Source organism: Vanellus vanellus (assembly GCF_965231255.1).
Source record: "Vanellus vanellus genome assembly, chromosome: Z".
In the NCBI taxonomy this organism is placed as follows: Eukaryota; Metazoa; Chordata; class Aves; order Charadriiformes; family Charadriidae; genus Vanellus; species Vanellus vanellus.
The window spans coordinates 16,111,645-16,132,397 of record NC_138908.1 but is presented as its reverse complement, the minus strand read 5'-3'; the positions used below and the strand labels follow the sequence as shown (position 1 = coordinate 16,132,397).

General features: G+C 48.2%; 1 protein-coding gene across 4 annotated transcripts in view; it reads left to right on the top strand.

Annotated features, from left to right (window-relative positions):
* Window positions 1-20,104, top strand: part of TMOD1 (tropomodulin 1) — a 31,728-nt gene extending 11,624 nt beyond the window's left edge. For 2 of the 4 annotated variants that reach the window (XM_082497473.1, XM_082497474.1), the window contains exons 2-10: window positions 675-838; window positions 3,023-3,179; window positions 6,709-6,828; window positions 10,099-10,188; window positions 10,675-10,805; window positions 12,415-12,522; window positions 14,069-14,212; window positions 14,977-15,121; window positions 17,595-20,104. In XM_082497473.1, coding sequence (XP_082353599.1) covers window positions 719-838; window positions 3,023-3,179; window positions 6,709-6,828; window positions 10,099-10,188; window positions 10,675-10,805; window positions 12,415-12,522; window positions 14,069-14,212; window positions 14,977-15,121; window positions 17,595-17,659 — 1,080 coding nt within the window. In that variant the 5' untranslated portion in view covers window positions 675-718 and the 3' untranslated portion in view covers window positions 17,660-20,104. Of the gene's footprint in view, window positions 1-674; window positions 839-3,022; window positions 3,180-6,708; window positions 6,829-10,098; window positions 10,189-10,674; window positions 10,806-12,414; window positions 12,523-14,068; window positions 14,213-14,976; window positions 15,122-16,755; window positions 16,822-17,594 lie in introns of all 4 variants that reach the window. The other 2 variants (XM_082497476.1, XM_082497475.1) reach the window with 2 other exon arrangements.
* Window positions 20,105-20,753: the final 649 nt, after the last annotated feature.

The following is a 20,753-nucleotide window of genomic DNA, read 5'->3' as shown; positions in this document are numbered from 1 at the left end:
GACACTCGGGTCAGCTGCTTAGCTTGCAGCAGTGCAAACACACATGGTCTCAGGGCAGGTGGGTCACTAAACAGCACGTTTAACTGGACGCCTCCTGAACACGAGTGGATAATACTTCCTGATCTCCTTGTGACTTTAAAACAGGGGAAGGAGTGCCGCCCACTGTAGCCTCGTGGAGGTTGGAGGGCTCAGAGGTACCCAGTGATGCTACAAATCTGTTTTCCCACCTGGTGACAACGTTATCTGGAGTGCCATGTGCACGGAGGTGTTACTGGGGGCTTGTAAGGGCACAAGAGCTGCAGACCTTGTGATTTGTGGTTTATTGTCCTTCAGGGAAATAAACAGCTAGGACACTTCACTAGCACCTAGCATTGCTTGGAGAAAGACATCCCCAGCTGGGGTCCTGTGCAAGGCACTTGCTCAGTGCTGCCCTGTAAGCCTGTGATGGAGCAATGATGTGCTACTGAAGTTGTGCCGCTCTTGTGACCATGGGCCATTACTCCCATGTAGGATGTGGACGGGGGGGGCCCTGAGCAATCAGACCTGGCTTTGAAGTCAGCCGTGCTTTAAGCATAAATCTTCTGCAACCCTCTGGTATTCAGCATTCCCCGACCAGCCAGGCTGCAGTGTCGTGTTTCCTGTATTCAGTGTTCCGCTGCTTGTTTTCATTTCAGGTCCTGTTTCGGCATAAAAGTGAGATTCACGGGACTCCTCCAAGATGTCGTACAGAAAGGAGCTAGAAAAATACCGAGACCTGGATGAAGACAAGATCCTCGGAGCTCTGACAGAGGAGGAGCTCAGGAAGTTAGAGAATGAACTGGAAGAGCTGGATCCTGATGTAAGTCGCTTTTACACAACATTTGCTAGGTGGTAAATCTCAGTAGTTGTCGGGGAACGGGCTGCATTAGTAACCTGTATTTAAGGGTGATCCTTTGCAGACCCTGTACTCAGTGCAAGGATGGAAGAGACTGTCCGCCGATGAGCAGGAGCAGTTTTGCCATTGCACGCACGGGCTACACGTGGGACTTTGTTTCTGTGGTACTCCCCTGCCCTTGCCCTGGTGTGCGTGCTCCGGTGTGACGAGCACTGTGATTTGCAGTGCTGATGTGAGCCAGTGCTGGTGCAAGGCAGTAAACCTGTGGAAACTGGATCTCTGCTTCTGATCAGGCCACCTTGGAGGGAACGCTTGGGTTTTGTGGGTTGTTTGGGTGTGGGTTGTTTTTTTATTAATAGCAAACTTCAAATGGTCTCTATTTTCCTCCATTTAGGCATAAATCCAAATCCCAGAGTTTTTCAAAATGGGGCAAATGCTTTTTTAGCAACCTCCCAACATCAGTAGGAGCAGCACATATGCAAACAGTGGGCCTGCAGTGAACACACAACAGTGGAAGCCTTTTGGAGGCAACGTTGTCCTGTGGCCGCAGCAGGGGCTGTGCAGAGCCAACTGGCAGGCCTCTGGGTTGCGGCAACTTTAGATGATGAGGCTGGGCACTGCCAAGTGAGAAATTGTTCCTGCAGCACGCAGTTGGTGTTTCTGGGGGAAATGATGGGCAGTGTAGGTTGCATCATCAGTGTTTTTAATTGCAACATGGGAAAACAATTAAGAGGTGGCAGGCTAGCTCCTGGGATGAATCATATGGGCTGATGGGTTGGTTACAGCTGCTGCAGAAGAGACAGAGTCAGGCAGCATTCTGTGAAAGATGCAGAAAGGTAAAATAATCATGAACATCTGTCAGTGCGGGTGTAGCCTGGGTACAGGAGTTAAAGCATGAAGATTGCATGGTCACCTCTCACAGCATGAAGCCTGAGGACACAAGCTATTTCCTCTTCCTCCCTGCTTGTGTGTCAGCACAGTTCTCCAAGGGTGCCCTTTGAGGTTGCCCAAGTCTTAATTGCTTCCTATTAGTCATTTTCCTTCCCAGGCTTTTCACTGATACAGATATAAATTATAAATAATTACTTTTATTAGGCAGGCATGGAAAAATCAGCATGCTGTTCAAAATCACCTTGGATATCTTAAAAAGTAAATGTTGACTTCTATCCAGCAAAGCTTTAAAGAACATGCTTAGTGTCAAATCTGGGAATAGTCTTACTTACTGCATTAAGGCTGTTCTATATTTAAATATAAGCAGGTGCTTACGTGCCATATGCGTCAGGCACAAAGGAACTTCCCATGGTGGCTAATGTGACTGAATAACAAGGAGTTTGAAAAAGGGCTGAGGTTCGCAGGGGTTTGGGACTGCAATGGAGTGATCTTCTGTGCAAGACCCTGCCTGTAGTTTTGTGGTGGATCATGAAAGGCAGAGGACACCACCATGGCTCTCTGGTTTGCTCTGTGAAAGACCATGGAATTTCCCTGAACTGATTCTTTTTGGGACACATGGGGCATGTGGGCACTTGGACAGACACATATAGGGAGGAGAATCATAGAATGGTTTAGGTTGGAAAGGACCTTGAAGATCATCAAGTTCCAACCCCCCTGCCATAGGCAGGGACACCTCCTACTAGACCAGGTTGCCCAAGGCCACGTCCAGCCTGGCCTCGAACACCTCCAGGGATGGGGCCTCAACAGCCTCTCTGGGCAACCTGTTCCAGTGCCTTACCACCCTCAAAGTGTATCAGTTGAGTTTAGCAGCTTGGTTCTGGCACTGCGAATGTTGCAAAGAGGCAGCAGAAATGGTGAGGATGTGGGGAAGGGGCTAGGAGGAGCAGGAGGGTATGGCTGAGAGGCCCCAGAGGAAGGGCTGGACCTGCTGTTGTAGAGAAACACCCATTTGGCAGTATGGAGATTTTGTAGTGGAGCTAGCATTTGAAATTGGAGGGGGGAAGGAGCATCATGTGTCTTAGATGATGTGGGAATCGGTGAGGTTGGATGGAGGTAACCTTTGACACAAGGAGAAGCAAATTGTCCAGCAATGTTGAAGAAACACAGTGCAATGAGGACGGTAGAGAGGGGAGAGCGTTTGATGGATGAGGATCGCGGCCTGCAGAGATAACCTGTGTTTCTCCCCTCCATGCCTAGAACGCATTGCTGCCGGCAGGGCTCAGGCAGCGGGATCAGACCCAAAAGCCACCAACCGGCCCGTTCAAAAGGGAGGAACTCATGGCCCACCTAGAAAAGCAAGCGAAGGATGTTAAGGACAGAGAAGACTTGGTTCCTTTCACAGGTGAAAAGAGAGGTATGGTCATCCCTTTGTGCCACGATGAATGCATCGCGATGAAGGCACAGTGGGTGCACAGCAGAAGGGTTGTGCCTGACCCGCACTGCTAAGCCCAACTTCATTTTGACACCATGAGGGTGCTGTATCTGCTTTCTCTGCTGTCTAGCCCCTGCCCAGGCTGGCTAATAAACTGGGGTGTGCCCAAGAGGTCCATGCCCTTGCTGATTTGGGTGCCACCTGCTGTGTCATTAAGTGATGGACAGAAGCTGTACCACTGTGCAGCCTCTTTCCATCCCCATCCCACTGCAGGTGTATCAAGCTCTGGGGAAAACATCATCTTCTGTCCTCTGTTTTTCTTCCTCTGCCCTGTCCTCCTGTGGGCTTGGCCGGCTATGCTCTCTTCCACCGTTGCCTTTCGTGCTCCATCCCTACAGTCTTAACTTCATGTTGATATAAACTCCACAGCTCCCCTCAGCTGTGATGATCCCAGCAGTTCCTGTTTAGTCTTCATCAACTCTTGACAACCCCAGCCTCATTTCCCAGTCTCCTGCAGTTTGCGTGTTTCTGTTTTCCTGCACTGTACCTTGCGGCGGCTGCTGCACCTTGCTCTGTGTAGCCCTGGTGCCTGTGAGCAAGGGGTTTGCTCTGCCTCTTCTCTTCCTTCTCCTTCTGGCATCTTTTCCTGTTCTCCTGGGACATGTCCCATTATCCAGAGGACTCTCCTGCTCCCATTAGCAATCTGAATATCATCTGACATGGGATGTGGTCCGGTCAGTCCTTGCCTCTGTGATCCAGGAGCTTCTCAGCAGCATTTTTTCTGCTGGTGTGTCTCCCTCTTTACTATGGTCCCCCTGCAGCAGAAGATCTGCATGCTGTTCACACTACTGGTTGCCCCATGTCAAAAAAGAAGTGCATGAAAATGTGGGCATGTGTGCATGTTTCCCAACTGAGGTCTTTCTCAAGGCTGCCTCCTTATTGATCCACGTGCCTGTCTGAGAAAGAGCTCCTGTTAAATCTGTCCATTTAATAAAACATGAGGTGGTATCTTTAGCCAAAAAAAAACCAAACCACCCCAAAAAAGAGTTCTCCTTGAAAGAAGTAAATGAAAATAGTAAATTGAGTACTGTCAGAAAGAGCAATGTTGCACCTTCAGACGTACCTCAGCCCAGCACTGGCTTCATGCCTGGCTAGCCCAGCAGGTTCTAGCAGTGCTCTGCAGGAGACCAGAGTATTTCAGGCATTTTGAGTCTTTGGTTCCTGGTCTGAGCTAGTCATATTTCAATCTGATGTGATCTCAAACACATTAAACGTCTTTTCACTTGTAACATGCTGTTGAGTGAAGACACTACTTACATTGACTGTGAGCCAGGGACGGTGAATTACATATCCACAGTTGTGGCAGAGCTGGAAATAAATCACCACGTTTGCAGTTCAGAGGGTGGTTTATGAGTTTGCCACGAGGGGTGCTCTCCCTGGCCATGCTTCTGGACAGGATAGGAGTTGGTGTGTTTATACATGCTGTATTATGATACATAGTGCTGCGTTTGCATGCACCATTTAATTTGAAGTTCAAACCTGGAATACAGCATGACTGTATTACATGAGATAAGAAACCTTCTAAAAGTAAAACCCAGAAGTTTTGATGACATTGAGGAGGAGTTGCTCAAAGGACAAAAGGAGTTGCTGTGTGACGGCAGAATTCAGTTTGCCCTGTTTTTCCTACTCCCGCCTGAACTGACCGGATGGTGGGTACAGTTTGCCGAACCACCTGTCCGCCGGGACAATGGTTCCGGATCTCCGCACCGAGCCAGAGCTGAGGGGGCCAGCCCTCCCCAGCCATTTCGCTGCAGAAGTTGCCCAGCCATGCCGGCATACACGATGCTCTGACTATTTTTTGTGAGAGCAGCTGTGTCCCAGGAGGCAGATTCCTGCCCCACTTCGTCAGGGTGGCAGCACGCCGGCAGGAGATGGGCCCTTTTGCAAAAGGCTGTTTATAGCCGCCTCCATTTCGTACCGGGGGAGCCTGAAGCGCAGTTGCTTCTTCCTTGAGGCTAAATTTAGCTGCTTTCTGTTTCTGCACATCCCTGAGCAGCAGGATCTTTGTTTCTCCCCTTTGGTGCCACTGACCCTGGTTTCGGAGCTGGGAGGGGGACAAAAATAGTCCTGGCTGGTGTGCCAGGCTGAGAGCTTTGCACTTGCTATCTCTCTGCAGTGATCCTGGACTATTTCAGGGGAGGGCGACTGCTCTGAAATGCTCTGGGATCTCTCTTCCTCCTCCTTCTCTCTTTTCTCCTCCTCCTCCTCCTCCTCCTTCTCCTCCTGTCCCTGTCGTCAGCAGCTCTGGGTTCACCCCACAGGCTGCTCCCTGCACTGCTGTGTTAAAACACCACAAGCCTCTCTCTTTTCCTTGGTGGTGGGGGCAGTCGCAGGGAGGTGCCCTGTTGTGAAATCTCAGACCTGACCCGTTCAGCCTCTGCAAGAAGATCTGCCCGCCTCTTGGCACTGGGAGCAGTGAGGATTTGGGAGCAACTATGCAATGCCATCAACCCCGTCCCCTCCCTGGGACCCCCCAGGCCTCCCTGGGACACAGCCAGCTCCGGCAGAGAAAGAGTGGTGGATCCTCCAGTGATCATCCTGGGCAATGGGATGGGGGGTTGCTGGGGAGCCCACCATATTCAGAGCTGGGCTGGAGGTGCCTCAATCGCTTCACAGCCCCTTGTCCATGTGGGCAACTACACTTTAGGAGAAGGCCACAATTGATCGCCTGAGATGGCAGCTTTGCCTTACCAGCTGTACCTGTTGCTTTGCACCTCTGGCTTGTAGGGAGAAGGCCTGTTCCTTGGCCTGTTGCTGTCCCGGGAGATAGAGCGTGGAGGTCTCCATCTGGCATGCCCTCTGTGTCTCTCCCTACTGTCCTCTGCAGCAACGCTGACCCAGACCAGCTGCCCCAAGCCTGCTCCTCCTTGCACCCTGTGGATGGCCACCTGCTATGCCTGCCTGCTGCCAGACCCCCTCCACCACCTCCTTTCTACCCTCTTTTGACCAGTGTGCCGTCTGCCCTGTCACCGTGCATTTGCAGTCAGCAGTGGGAGCCACCTCAGGGGAAGGACCTGTCCTGCACAGTGCTGCATCCCAGCCACTGGCCTCCCGTGGTCCATGTGAGCACTGGCAAATCTCCATCCCTTTTAATGCAGCCTTCAAAGAAGCAGAGTCCTGCTGGGTCAGGCTGTGCGTGGCTTTTGGAGTGTTGTGCGTTGAATAGGCATCGTCCTGTACAAATGTCCTACGGAGATGCTGCACTACTGAAAGTACCCCTTGGAGCACCCTTGGAGGTGTCTGGCAGGTCCCTCCTGGCTCACCTCGCAGCAGCACTCAGACCGAGCTAATGGGAAGGGATTCAGTGTCTCCTATGGTTTTCCTCTCAGTCCTTGTGCCCCCTCTGTCCTTTCCCCTGTGCAAATCTCACCCCGTGGAAACGCATCTGTGCGACTGGCTGTGAAACAGGTGCAAGAGCTGTGCTGACAGTGACCTCACTCTGCATTTATAGGAAAAGCTTGGATTCCCAAGCAGAAGCCAATGGATCCTGTTTTGGAAAGCGTGACTCTGGAGCCGGAACTGGAGGAAGCCCTTGCTAATGCCTCTGATGCGGAGCTCTGTGACATTGCTGGTAAAGCAGTTTCATGTGAACTGGGGGTGTTTGAGTTGTTCGACGACTCGTTTCTTTTTGTTTATTCTTCAGTGAGAAATAAGCTATTGAGTGTTTTTGCTGTTTACCTGAATGCTGTCAGTTTTGACAGGATTATTTTCTTTGTTAAAAAAGAAGCGTATATTTAAAGTTACTCTCAGCCCATGTGATTTAATCAGGAGCATGGACCAAAGCTGAGGAGGGAGAAGAAGGGTTTATCAAGGCAACAGCATGTGCTATTTGATCTCTTCTCCTGTCTCTGCCGCTGAATCTTGCAAATTGCAGCCCATCACCTTCAGGAGCACAGCTTTCTTCAAGCCAAAACTCTAGGAAACAATCAAGTGGACCCAGTGAGAACGTGGATTTCTTATGCAAGCTATTAAACGAGCTGTCAGGTTAGAGCAGTCTTTCAATGGACGCTCAGGGCTGCTGTTTGTTAAAGAGCTTTTCCAACACATTTTAAAGCTAAAGATTTCTTGCGATTTGTGTGGTCAGTCGTTTTTGTGTTAGCTCAGGGGTAGGGGAATCCAGCGTTAAAGGGTTGGTATACTTCACCACGACTGAGAAGCAGATTGAAATGCACAGTGAGCTGGAGAGGGGGACAGAGTGATTGCAGGTGCTGGTCGAGCCCCGACAGCGTGCTCTGCACCAGGCTAAACAAGCCCCGTGCAAACTGAGCAGGACAGGCATGGTCCCCGTCTGAGGGGTTTGCACCTCATTGCTCTGCCGCTTTAGGGATGACAGTGTTGGTGTCTTGCTGAAGGCAGTAGTTTGGGCTCAGCTTTGTGACTGGGATAAGATATGCCTTGGCCAAAGGAGCGTGCAAACACCCCCTTGGTGCTTTACTGAGCTCACATGTCCCCTGATGGTCTAGCAGTCAATGAATATTTCATTGCTTCTGGCTGCTTCTTGCAGTTCTGTCTCCTTCAGACTTTCACAGTCCCTCCTTGCCAGAAGTCTGTAACATAGCCTGTAGAATAACTACACCAACTAGATATCTTCTACATAATAGTAGCATATTCTGGCTTAGAAATGTGTTTCTGCATTAAGGCTTCCAACATACGTATGCTGGCCAAGCGTTGCGTCTGTGGGTTTTGCTTTTTCACTGCACTCCCAGAGTCCTATAAAGCCCTATCCTATAAAATCTGCCTTTCTCAGCTCTGGATCTGTGCAGCAATTATTTCCACAGAGAAATGCTGTTCGGGGCAGCTTGTTCTGCAACTGTTGGGCGAATACACTTGAAGTGGCAGCAGGAGAACTGTTGCGATACAAGCTGTGCTGCAATCTCAATATTGACAGCGACAGCGTTGCTTTTCCAAGCTTGCTAAGGCTGTGAAACAGCTCCTGCCTGTTCAGCAGGGCTCGTTGTCAGCCATGATGTATCGGATCCCTTCCTTGGCAAGGCCAGTAGGATGGCTCTTGTGGGTGTACTGGAAAGGCTCCCGTGCCTTTGGTCAGCTGGGGGAGGCAGAAACGGGATGCCTTCATTCTGCTTGGGTTCTTTTGGATAATATACAGTAAGCAGCAGACTCACAAACAGCGGGTCCCTCTTGCTTACCAGCACAAACCCCAGCCCCCCCACCCCCAGACCCCATGTGGACATAACAGCAGATCCATCCCTCTGTCTACAGCCCAGATATTCTTAGTCTTGGCTGGTGGAGAGATTTTGTTGTCAGAGTAAGCTGTGTTTGGGGTGTATATGTGTCCCCAAAACGCTAAGCCTGCGAATTACTTTTCCGAGCTGTGTTGTGCTCCTGAAAATTTCAGCTGTGACTACATGGCAGAGGGCCAGCTAAAATACAAGCAAGCAAACTCAAGAGTGCCCAGCCTCACTCAGGCTTTCAGATGGAGACTGCTTGGCTCTGTGCAGTCCAGCCAGGGATGAACTGGGGGATGGAGTGGGGAAGTGGACAGTGGTGTTCGTTGGCACCTTTTGCTGCAGGTTGTCCCACCTGTGCAACCCAGACATGGAGTCACGGTGACCTGTCACCATAACAGATGCCATTCATGTGATGGACCTCAGTGATAGCCTTCTCCTGCAGCTCACAGCCCTTCTTGGCCACGGCACCGACCAAATGGCAATGGGCTGGTGCCAGCCAAGCGTAAGAGGAGCAACTCATGGGAAAGCAAAGTGCCTTTGTGGTGGCACGCTTGAATTTTAGGGAGAGATTTATCCTTTATTTATTTTAACCACCGTGCCCACCCAGAAGTCAACAACTGTTCGAATGTATCTGTTTATAACAAGTATTCACATGTCTGCATTTTTCTTCAGAAGGCTATTTTAAAATAATAGCTATTTAAAAAAAAAAGGTTGATTAAAAAAGTTTATTTTTCAAACATGAACTTTCTGTGAGTAGCAGGGTTATTTTTATAAACAGAGCCTTTGCCTGAATGTTTGTAAGTCATTGGCTTCCCAGTGCTTATTTGCAGCTGGCGGGATGGTCAGGAGATCCCCCTGGGCATGTTTCATTGTGCATTTGCATATTGGTTTTGCAGTCATGAGCCTGAGATACCAAACTTGCAGAAGTTTGGCTTTTGGGCTCTTACAGTCTTTGAATTTTGTTCATACCATCACTTTTTGTATTTCGACCGAGCCAGCAGAGCTTTAGCTTCTCACAACATCAACTTCCAAGCATACAAAGATCAAGTCAAAGCACGCCACCACCACCACTTTTTCTTGAGTAAAAATATGATGTGCCGTGCCATGCTTTGGATGACAGTCACCTTGTATGCTGCTGCCTGAGGGGTTGGTTTGGTTCCGTGTGGGGCACAGTTCACCCCACAAACTGGACTGTCACAGTGTGTCGCACATGTCCCGATGAACAAGGCTGATGAGGCTGTGCAGGTTCCTCTTGGACTGCACCCTGCAGATTAAATCCTACCAATGGCTTTTTTTGTATGTTTTATTGTCTTCCCCTCACTATTTTTGCATGATGCTGACTCAAGTCAGCTACTTGGAAGCCTCAGCTGTTTGTCTGTTTGTTGTCTGCAAGGTGATGTTCCTCTTTTCCTATGAGTCAAGCTACGTTGGAATAAAAAAGGGAGCACATTTGAATAAATACACAACACAACCTGTTGTGTATTTATGACACTGGGGTGCTTGGTCCCACCTTTGTATGTTGTTCTGTGCTTGCACAGGGGAAGGTAATATGCTATGGACCCCCATCCTGGGCAGCACGGCATGTACGCATCTTTTTCTGGCTTTGGGGCCTGCAGTAACTCAAGTCGTGTTCTCCTGTTCTTTTCCTGTAGCCATCCTTGGCATGCACACCTTGATGAGCAACCAGCAGTACTATGAGGCACTGGGGAGCAGCACCATCGTGAACAAAGAAGGGCTCAACAGTAAGTGATTTAGAGTGTTAGCAGGCTGAAGCGTTTGGTTTGGAAGCTGCAAGCAGAGGCAAAGTGGGAGTTATTTTTGGACTGAAGGTTGGAGCCATGAATGTCAGAGCAGCCTGTGATTGCTGGGGCCATCTCTAGTGGGTCCGTGCCCTGTGTGAGCCAGCACAACCTCAGCTGCTGCCCTGGTGCCGTCCAGGAGCTTGCACAGCCCAGGGAACAGCCCCACACAGGGAGCGTGCCCTCCATCACCCAGTGTTGCACCCTGAGAGCACGTAGCAGCAGTTACCGGCTGTCCCGTGCTGGTTGGCCCCAGCTGAGTGCAGGTGGAGCTGACGAGTACTTGTTCAGTCTCTCATTTTCTGTCTGTTTGTCAGGTCATGCTTTCCTCTCCCAGCACTGCTTCTGGAAGAGGAGAAACACACCCAAAGAGAACGTCCTGCTGCTCAGGGTGCTTTCAGTTTCACATGTCTTGCTTTTTGCTTGCAGGTGTGATTAAGCCCACACAGTACAAACCAGTTCCTGATGAGGAACCGAACTCAACAGATGTGGAGGAAACTCTGAAACGAATACAAAGCAATGATCCTGACCTTGAGGAAGTCAACCTTAACAATATTATGGTATTTGCTCCTTTTCACTCTCCACTCTTAATAACAGGACCAAATATTTCATACCCAGAAGGCAGAGACCAAGTCTGGTTTTCTGCACAGAGTAATACCATCACACTGTGTGTAGCCAGACAAGAAACACCAGAGCTTCCCGTCTCTGTTTTGGGCAGCAGGGGTTGTTTCCTGCTGTGGGACAGCAGTGTGGGGTTGGTAGCAGGAGGACCTGTGTAGGTGCTTGGAAGAGCAGAGATGTGTTGAGGGTAGTTTGGGAAACCCGTCTGTCTCCAGCCTGCCCAGTTAGAGGCATTCTAGGTTGCTTTAATGGTTTAGTCAGGCATGTTTGGTGGAAGAGCTGTTTATGTAAGATAAAATGGTGGGAGGAAAAAGTCTTCATAATCCTGATGCTTGCAAAGAATATGAAATACAAAAATACTAAGTAACCTCCCTTCTTGCAGGTAGCCCTCTCCATCTCCCACCCATCCCTTCCGTGGGTCTCCTTTACTTCTTGTAGAAAGCAAATCAGGTCACAGTGCCATTTCTTATGTTGCCTCTGGGACACATACACGTACTGAAAAATACAATTTCCATCCTGGCTCCAGGACCATCATGGGGTCTGTTGAATGATGACATATTCAAATAGCAAGAACATGGTTATCTGCATGCGCACATTAAAAACTCTTGTGCTATGCCACCTGCACCTTTCTATAACAAACAGATTTTTACTTTCATGTATTTGATTCTTGCCTGAATGTCTGTTGAGGACACCAGGCTGAACATCTGGCAGGCAGGCACTTTTTTTGTGTATTGGACTCAGGGCTTTGGGGCATAGTTTGGAGAACTGGGGAGTGGCAGTGGACATGGTAAGCTGATGGGCTTTGTGTTACAGCTCTGCGGATGGCTTTGACTGTAGATGATTCCACATGGTGGGATCCAAATGGTGTGGCAAGAAGTCCAAGCTGAGGATACCACTTAAAATTTTAGACATGAAAATTTGTGCATCTGAAAAGGGTATATAAAGTGCTTGATTAAGTGAAAAATACTCATTTTGTAGGAACTCAGAATAAGCAGCATGGATTTATTTTCTGGACTGAGACCTACCATGGCAAATGTTAGCCTGAAAGATGTATAAAGCGCTCGGAGGTGTCTGTGGTTTGTACTACGAGGAGATTGTTTCAGGTCTTTCTGGGTCAGGCCTTGTAGGTGGAAATTTTCCTGAACATGATAGGAATGTTGCTCAGTGCTATCATTCGTATTAAAATGCGCAGGAGCAGTGCTTTGTAGGCTCATGGATCCTAGTTACATACATCCCCACAACGCCTGCATTTGTAAGTAGCTGTGTTTCTGAGCAGTTAAATTAAACCACAGAGCCCCTGTGGCTTCAAATCAAGGCAGTGAGCTATCAGCAGAGTGGGAAATAGGACGAAGACATTGCCATGCTCCTTAGGCCATGCTGATTATAGCAAGAGAACTTGTAAAAACATTTATCGACCCTTTCCTAAATTACTTCGGTGCATTTGGTGATTTGACCTTGATAAGAAATTTAAATTATTATTTAAATGTATGGCATATTCCTTCATACAGATGATGGCCTATCACAGGTTTTCTGCATTTCGTTTCACAGAATATTCCCATACCAACTTTAAAAGCTTTTGCGGAAGCACTGAAAAATAACACCTATGTGAAGAAGTTCAGTATAGTTGGGACACGGAGCAATGATCCTGTTGCTTTCGTAAGTACTGTCGGCTCGTCGTCATAAAGTTGTGACAGGCAAGGTATTTTCAGAGTTGCTGACTGACTGCTTTTGCACCTTACAGTGCATCTGACAGATTCTGCACCTCTGGCATTTGGTGCAGGCCCTTCAATTTCAGGAGCACTAGCGAAAGCCGGCAACAGACAGGCTTTGGTTCCTGCTCTTCCTTTTCCAGCTGCAGAGATTTCAGGACGCAATCCTGTAAATCCATTTGGTCTCATATCTGCCTGCCCTCAAGGATCTCCTGGAAAAGGAGCAGGAGATAAGAATTGACTTCTGAGTGGCATCTTGTAAAAGCAGTTTGTCTCTCTCAGTTTATCCTGCGTTGGGGCCACCCCATTTGTTTCTGTTGGTACAAAGCCTGTTGGTGTGCTGCTGTGTACACACTCATCCCTCCCCTCGCACGTGTCTGCTCCAGCTCTCTTTCGTACATTCCTTTCTGCCGACCTGTGCCGAAGCAGGACTCTGCATTTCTTACGTGTGGCCTCTGTGGGTGATAAAGGGTCTTTCTGGCTGCTGCAAGTGGTCTTTCATCTCAGTGGGGATGCAGGGAGGTGCCAAGTGTTCTGCTTGGCCCTCGTGCTGCCCTCCAGCCTGCGTCCTTGCACGCTCCTCCAGCACCATTGCAGCCAATTTTTGCTCGTCTTCACCCAGACCACCCTACCTACCTCCACACACACGTGGACACCAGTTTCCTGTTAGATAAAAGTTCTTTTTGGAGGGTAAGTACAGCCCTCACATTATTTCAGTCATGCTGGACTGGTGAAGAAGCCGGTGCAGGCAGCACCGGTGCTGTCGGAGGGCCCGTGGGGCACTCTGCAGGGCCAGGGGAGCTGTGGAGCCCTGCTGTGTGAGTGGCTGCAGGTCAGCACTGCCGCTTGGGCGTCACCTTCTGGTCCTTCTGTTCCTTGACGTAGACGGGTCCTCCCATGCAGCTTACAAAATGAGAGCATCAGGTTGGGTCAGGTCGGGGGGGGGTTTGGAGTGTGCTGGCCCACTTTTGGTCTTACCCACTGAGGGAAGCAAAAGTGATTAATATGGTTGTGATGCCACTTGGGAAGACATCTTGGATGTGGAGAAGATGTCGTCTTCTCTCTGCCTGCTGTGGTGGGAAGCGTCTCAGCCCCGCACAGGAGGAGCAGTGCAGGCAGGGAGGCGATGAGGCAGGGCAGACAGAGGCCACCATCCCTGCCATCACCATGCTGGCTTTAGAAGAGGGATAGATGAAGTTGTCACAGGGCAGCCACAGGTGTGGACTGTCACCTTTTGGGGCGGCCCTAAGGGTTTGTCCATATGAGGTTTTGCTGTGGCCTCCAGCACACTCACGTTCAAGAATCCCCCTGCAAGAGGGGAGAACCCCCTTCACCACGCACAGAGCTCTCCCATCTGGTGGCAGCGAAACTGATCGGCACACAGGGTCCTCCTGGCGTCCTCTGGAGGCGAGGGGGTCAAACCCCTGCTGCTCCGGGGTGCTCTGCCCCCGCCTGTCTGACTGCCAGCTCTTCCCACCCACCTCTGCCTGCAGGCCCTGGCAGAAATGCTGAAGGTCAATAACACACTGAAGAGCCTGAACGTGGAATCGAACTTCATTTCTGGGTCAGGGATCCTGGCTGTTGTCGAGGCACTCCAGGGCAACACATCTCTCGTAGAGCTGCGCATCGACAACCAGGTAAAGCGTGCGCGAGCGGGAGCTCTCATTCAGTGAACGTGTCCTGAATGTGGGAAAATGGGTAATTGCATGATCGGTCAAGGTGGCGGGTGGCAGCCCACCACTGCTGCCAGGTCTCTTTGGAGAGGTTTCAGCCCCTTGTTTCTGCTGCAGTTCCTGGGCAGTGTCTGCTACTTCCTACAGTAATTAACAAAGGCTGGGGACTGCAAGCAGCTTTCCATGTTCCTGGTGCTGACCTGGAGAGTGGTGATACACCTGTCCAGTATCACACCTTGCTCCAAACTCTTGCAGAGACTTAAATAATACAGTCTATTTAGTAAAACTTTTTTTTTTTTTTTGCTACAATGCAAGGGGAAGAGAAGGAGAGCTCCACAGTCTGCAGTGGTGCAGGTGCCATGGCAAGTTTAGCTCCCCCAGAAACCCGGGGGGTATAGTGAAGCAGCTGAGCTATGGACAGCTCAGAGACATGTGACTGGGAGCTCAAAAATCATAATTTCTCCAGACATTTCTTATCTGGAAATCTGTCCAAGAAATGAAGTCTTTGGGCAAGATAACTTGTGGGAATGTCTGCTGGAGGAGTTGGAGCTACTCGGCTGTACCAGGAACAGGCCAGCAATTTGTTTCACGGACTCCAAGTCAGAAGTGCCAAATGGACCAACAGGTCCAAAGAAGGAGGGAGGGTGTGGAGATGCCACGTGTAAGTGCTCGCTCTGAATCACCCTCTGACCTGACCAGCTTGCTTTTCTGTTTTCTGCTTTCAAAAGAGCCAGCCCTTGGGCAACAAAGTAGAAATGGAAATCGCAAATATGTTGGAAAAAAACACCTCCCTGCTGAAGTTTGGCTACCATTTCACTCAGCAAGGTCCCCGGCTGCGTGCCTCCAATGCCATGATGAATAACAATGACCTAGGTGAGTCGGGATGGCTGCAAGCCAGGGAGCACAGGAAGGTCCTATGGGTAATTCCTGGTGGGAGAAGGGCATAACCATTCACTTGAAGGCTCCAGTGGATGGGCTTGAATTAGAAACTACCTCTCGAAGGGCCTGATGATGCCTTGCCCCTCGAGGAGGAAAGGAGCTTCACTGACTGGTTCTCTAATGCAGCTGCTGTTGGCCAGGCAATGGGTTGTGCTCCCAACCTGCAGGCACTGGGCAGCTGTAACTCACAGAAGAGGCAGTGTTTTTGGCAGTAAAAGCAGGTCTTGTTGGGAAGGAGCAAGAGCTGCTAACATGTTTCAGTACAGCACATGATACAGCATATGGCACATAGGTTATGAGGTGCCAGCACTTGTGATTCCTGCCAACTGCTTCTCTTCCTCCCGCTTCATTCCCACTTTAACAAGGAGATGAAAAGTAGTGGAGTTGCACTTTGATGGCAGTGGGACTTGGCCCATTCCCTTCAGCAAAACAAACTGGAAGTGTTTCTAGGGAGAGGTGGGAAGCCACGTGGCTTTGAGTTATCTTTATACCCTCAGTGAAGTGATGAGAAGTGCTTGCGAAGCAAAATCTGGGCAAGTCTGCAAATTGCCGTTTCAGCCGATGCGTGCGGCTGCAGCTTTCCATTGCTTGGCTGCAGGCTGCTGTAAGACACTGGAAATCACTCCAGCAGCGCAGTATTGAGTGCAGCCAGTGTACCAGCCGCGCTGTACTCAATGGCTCCTAACGCATGGGCAGGGTGGTTACAAACATGACAGTGCCAAAATCCTTCTCGGCAGTGGCAGACAATGTATTTAGGAGGAATAAGCAAAAGTTTGCAGATTGTCCTTTTCGTACATTAGGAAGAAGCTCTTTTGGTGGAGGGTGGGGGTTTGCAAGACCCAGAGGGACAGAGCCAGCAGCTGCCCTGACGCGAGCGAGAGGGTGGGCTGGAGGCACCCAGGGACACCCCCTCCACCACTAGTGCTGCTGGGTTCTGCCAGTCACATCTAAAAAGCAAGGGCCAATGGGCAGGGTCTGAGAAAAGACCTAATGTATAAATGCCAGCTGTGGAAAACTGTAACCACTATTTTAATCTGCATATGGTTCACCACCACAGGCAGGGTCATCTGTCCCTTCACGAATCAATTTGAGGCTTAAAAGACACAGAAAAACAGCTTTAAGTGGCTGCCATATTTAGACAGATGATAAACATGCTGTGTTTAAAAAAAAAAAAATTTAAAAAAATCAGTCTCGCTTCAGCTAGTACTGTGCTCCTAGGAAGCACAGCCAAGCATAGAGGTGTGTGCCAGTTTTTCACTGACCACACAGAATACACAGTATTACGGTTCACTGCGTATTTATTCTGCCTGCGGCTGCATTCCTGGTCACTAGAGAGCTGCACCAGGAAAGGCTTGCTATTTTCTGTCCTCTGGAACAGAGCAAGGGTTTTAATCACCATGCAGCACCTGGCATACAAACTAATCAGCTGGAAGATTTGGATCTAGCGTTTTAATTATTCCTGCTGTAAGGGGAGGAATTCACAACTTGCCTTCCATGTAACAGTTGTGCATTTTGCCTCTTTGACCATTAAGATCTGCATTTCTGTCTGATTTGGTTCTTGTTTGCAGCTCGTATTCACCGGTATGATGGTCTCTGGCAATAGCATCTCAGCTCCACACCTGGACAATGTATAAGTATAGAAAACTTTATTTTCTTCCCTGTCAGCAATAGCTCTCTGCTTGTGCTCCACTCCAGTGCTCTTGCCTACCATCACCTGATGCTACTAGAACTTGGTTTTGGTCCTATAGCTTCTATTCTCTAAGATACTCTATATGAACCAACTATGAAGGCTTTGACATTCATCCTCATGAGCTAACTTCTGCATTCTCTTTATACCTTTTTTTTCCTTTTTTCCTCACATGTCTTGAAAAGTCACGAGTGTAGCTGTCAGAGCTGTAAATCAACTTTAAGAGTAGATATAAGACCACTTCGACCATTTTAGCCATGATCAGAGGGCTGGAGGCTACAGGCTTAAGAAAAGAAATGAGATAGAATTATTTTTTTTTAATTTGAAATGGCAATTTAGAAAAACTAGCAAAGGAAAAACTGTGGCATCCATCTCCTGCTGTCTTTACATCAGTCAGCATCAGATGGCTCTTTGGCCAAAGTCAGATTACAGAGACAAAATGTGTGAAATATGATTGAGCGTAGACTAAGGGAAGCAAGGCTGAAAGTAGCTTCTGGCCTTAAAAATCCATAGGGACAGAAATCTCCTCTTACCTTCCTTGATTTTAAACTGTGTAAGGCTGTGCCTGCTGCTTACAGCAGGAATTCAGAAGCTGATGCTATCCTGTTCCTTTCCTGGCAGAAAGTACATCTCTCATCTCCTTTCCACAGCGGGTCAGCCAAGCCTGCCATCCACATGTCCCCGTTGCCATGACTGATTCCTCTTCCTCTTCTTTTTCAGTGAGGAAGAGAAGACTTGCAGAGTTGAATGGGCCTATTTTTCCCAAGTGCAGAACTGGAGTGTAGTTCCTGGCTACGGAGGTCAATCCCGGTGATCTGCGCTACACTGTGGAAATCTAAAGGCAACAAGTGCCTTGACAGAGTATTTGTGGTGCCTCAGTTCGGTTTTATGCACTAACAGTATAAATTACCTAGTGGCTGTAGTTGAAGATTTTATCCAGTAGGACTGTTGATGTTTTCTGTAGAGTTGGAAGCTATTCAAGCCAATTTTATGCAATCTCAGTTTAGAGTGCATCCCAGTGTAAAAGTGACTCTTAATTAACCTGGGACCTAATTTTTCTATAACCTTCCTGCACGGTGTTTCATACAGTTAGGATGTGATATGCATGAGTGAAAGATACAACTGTTTAACACAAATTATAGAAGTATTAAAAAAATACTTTATTTTTTTTTCCAAATTGATCTCTAGTAACTGTAGAGGAGCAACTAGTTTAACAAGCACTTCTACTACCTGGAAACATGGCTAATTTCAAGAATTGTGAATTACAATTTTTTACCGACATTTGCTGAGTCAGTTAGTTGGAGATGCTGTTTCAAGCGCATCCCTGTGTTTCTTAGAAAAAAATTTATCTCCACCCCCTGATTAAATGGAACTTAAGGCCACCAATTATAAAACAGAGCCTCAAAAACCGAGTGTTTAGGATGGGTTAATATCCTTCTATCCTAAGCATGTCTGAAGAAAACCATCACCTTTAGAGATGTGATGCAAATCCTAAGCCCACAGTGATGGCCAAACCAGTCAGCAAACCAGAGCCCTCTTTCCTAATCCCTACTCCCTTCAGTTTCCTAATGTTAAAAGCGTGTGTGCAGATACTCGCTGGAAACAAGTCAAATTCTCTCTCTTTGCTGTTTTGTCTAGATTACCATGGCCATTAATTAAACTTTGTTCTGCTAGGGATTGTTTCTTTTACTGCTGTCCCTAATGTCTGCATAAACACAACAATAAATGTTCTGCCTGTTAAGTGAAATACCCCAACCCTGAACTTACACTGCATATAGTCAGTCAGCTTTTTGTCAGGCAGTTCTACCACCCATCATCTAGCCTGGGCTGAATTCTCCCAGGCTTGCGTAGCTCCCAGACGTGCAGTGGATCAGACCCAGCACTATCCCATCCAAAACTCCTGCTATTAACGTGGGTGGGATCCTGCTTGGTCTCCTGGCAGAAGTGTTGCCATACTGAAGCCTTATTCTTGGTCTTATGGACTATATGTCCTAGAAAATGTTCTCACTTGCTAGAAATCTGACTATACACATCTGTTGAGTGAAGTTTTGCAGCCTTTTACACATATTCCAGGAAAAGTCACACAGATTTCTTCAGAGCTTGTGTGCAAACACCACATGTGGTTTAGCTCTGACCCATGAAGCAAACACTGTACTTTCAGTAAGGTGGGAAACATATTTGTTGCTCTTCGGATCTTAATAAATGCACCGGTGGTGTCAAATAAAATGCTTCACTATAGCTTCTTCCCTGCAAGTTCTGTATCAGAAAATGAAAAGAATACGAAAAACACTTGAAAATGTTTTTTAAAAAAAGAAACTGGCGGACAGCCTCTTTCTTCCATATGCACTGCGAAGACTTCAAAACGGTCAACTAAATCATCAAACCGGAGCCACACAATTTCAGCTGAGCCGTCCACTCAGATTTGTGCGATACTGGCTCAGCTCTTCCATTGGCTTCAGAAGAACATAAATGCGTCTTATCCTGGGAAAGCCTGATGGTGCTAAGAAACCCAGACATACAAGGAGATGCATCTGCAGGGCAGGGAGCACTACCATGGACACTACAACAGCATTTTTTCCTGAATGCAAAAAGAAAAAGCCCTTAAAAAAAAAAGGGTCAAAAATAAAAAGGCAAGAACTTCGTTGTATGTTTCACTGTAGCAGCATCGAAATCAACCATACAGCCCAAATGTACATTAAGCCGGCAGGATCACTCCAGGTTCCTCAGTTGATCTTTATAAAGCCACTTTGCTGAAAGATGCATGTGAGAGCTGAGAGCTGTGCAGCAGAGACAGGCTGTGCTGAGAGGCATCAGGCTTTGTGGTAAAAGGCATCAAGCTGTGCAGCAATGGAGCTACAAAATAATGATATTTAAGAGCAAATGGATCACCGTTTGTCCCAGCATCTCTCCAGGAAAAGGGGAAAAAGCCATCTGCAGACTGCAGCATCTGGCAGTCACATGCAATCCTGCTTAATTCTCACTCTCCTGGAGCTTCTCTTAGCTTCTCTCCTGTGCCTTCTCTCAGGCATTACCACCGAGATGCCTGGATCCCACCACACAGCATTTCACATGGCAAGTCCTTAGTTGTATTAATCTGACAAGACTAATCCAGAAGGCAGGATACAGAAGCTGCTCATGGGCTAACTTGCAAGAGGGAGCCTAAGGATGTCTCTTATCCCCCCGTCTCCACTCTCTGCAGCAGAGGGAACCTGGCTTTATGGGCCTCCATCTGTACATCTCAAACCCTTCTCCTCCCTTGCCTTCGTGCAGCAAGGACCAGAAGAGGCCCCGTGGCTCCCCTCTGCCTTTGAGGTAGAATATTCAGCTACCAGGAGCTCTCAGGAGAATTGTACCTTGTAGCCAGGTCTACCACATGACAGGCAGCTAGCTAGGTTTCAGCATTTACCTCTGCAGAATTAAGCACCTCCAGCATAACAGGTGAAGTGTATTTGTGCAGTACTTTAAAAATTACGATGGAAGCACTAAAGGTTATTTATCATCTCACAGGAGTTTTAGAAGTTTACATATAAAATATAGTTGTTACCACTCTGTACTGATAAGTGATATAGAAACAGCCTTCCGAATAGATTGCAGTGTTCCAGACTTACTGATAGACTGAATTATAAAGTTGTGTTCTTTTTAGCCTAATGCATGAAGAAAAGAGAGACTATAATATGCAAGTTGGGGCATTCCCATCAGTGCTCTAGATCAGGCCTGCAAGTAGACCTTGCATGTTTTTCCACAAATATTCCAGTCCTCAAAAGCACAGAGGTAAACTGGCCAGCAAAGCTTGGGAGGCAAGATGCCAGGGGACCATGACTGCTGCTTAAACTTTTGCTGAAGTTCACTGATGAGAATTTTCCAATTTCTTCTCCAGTA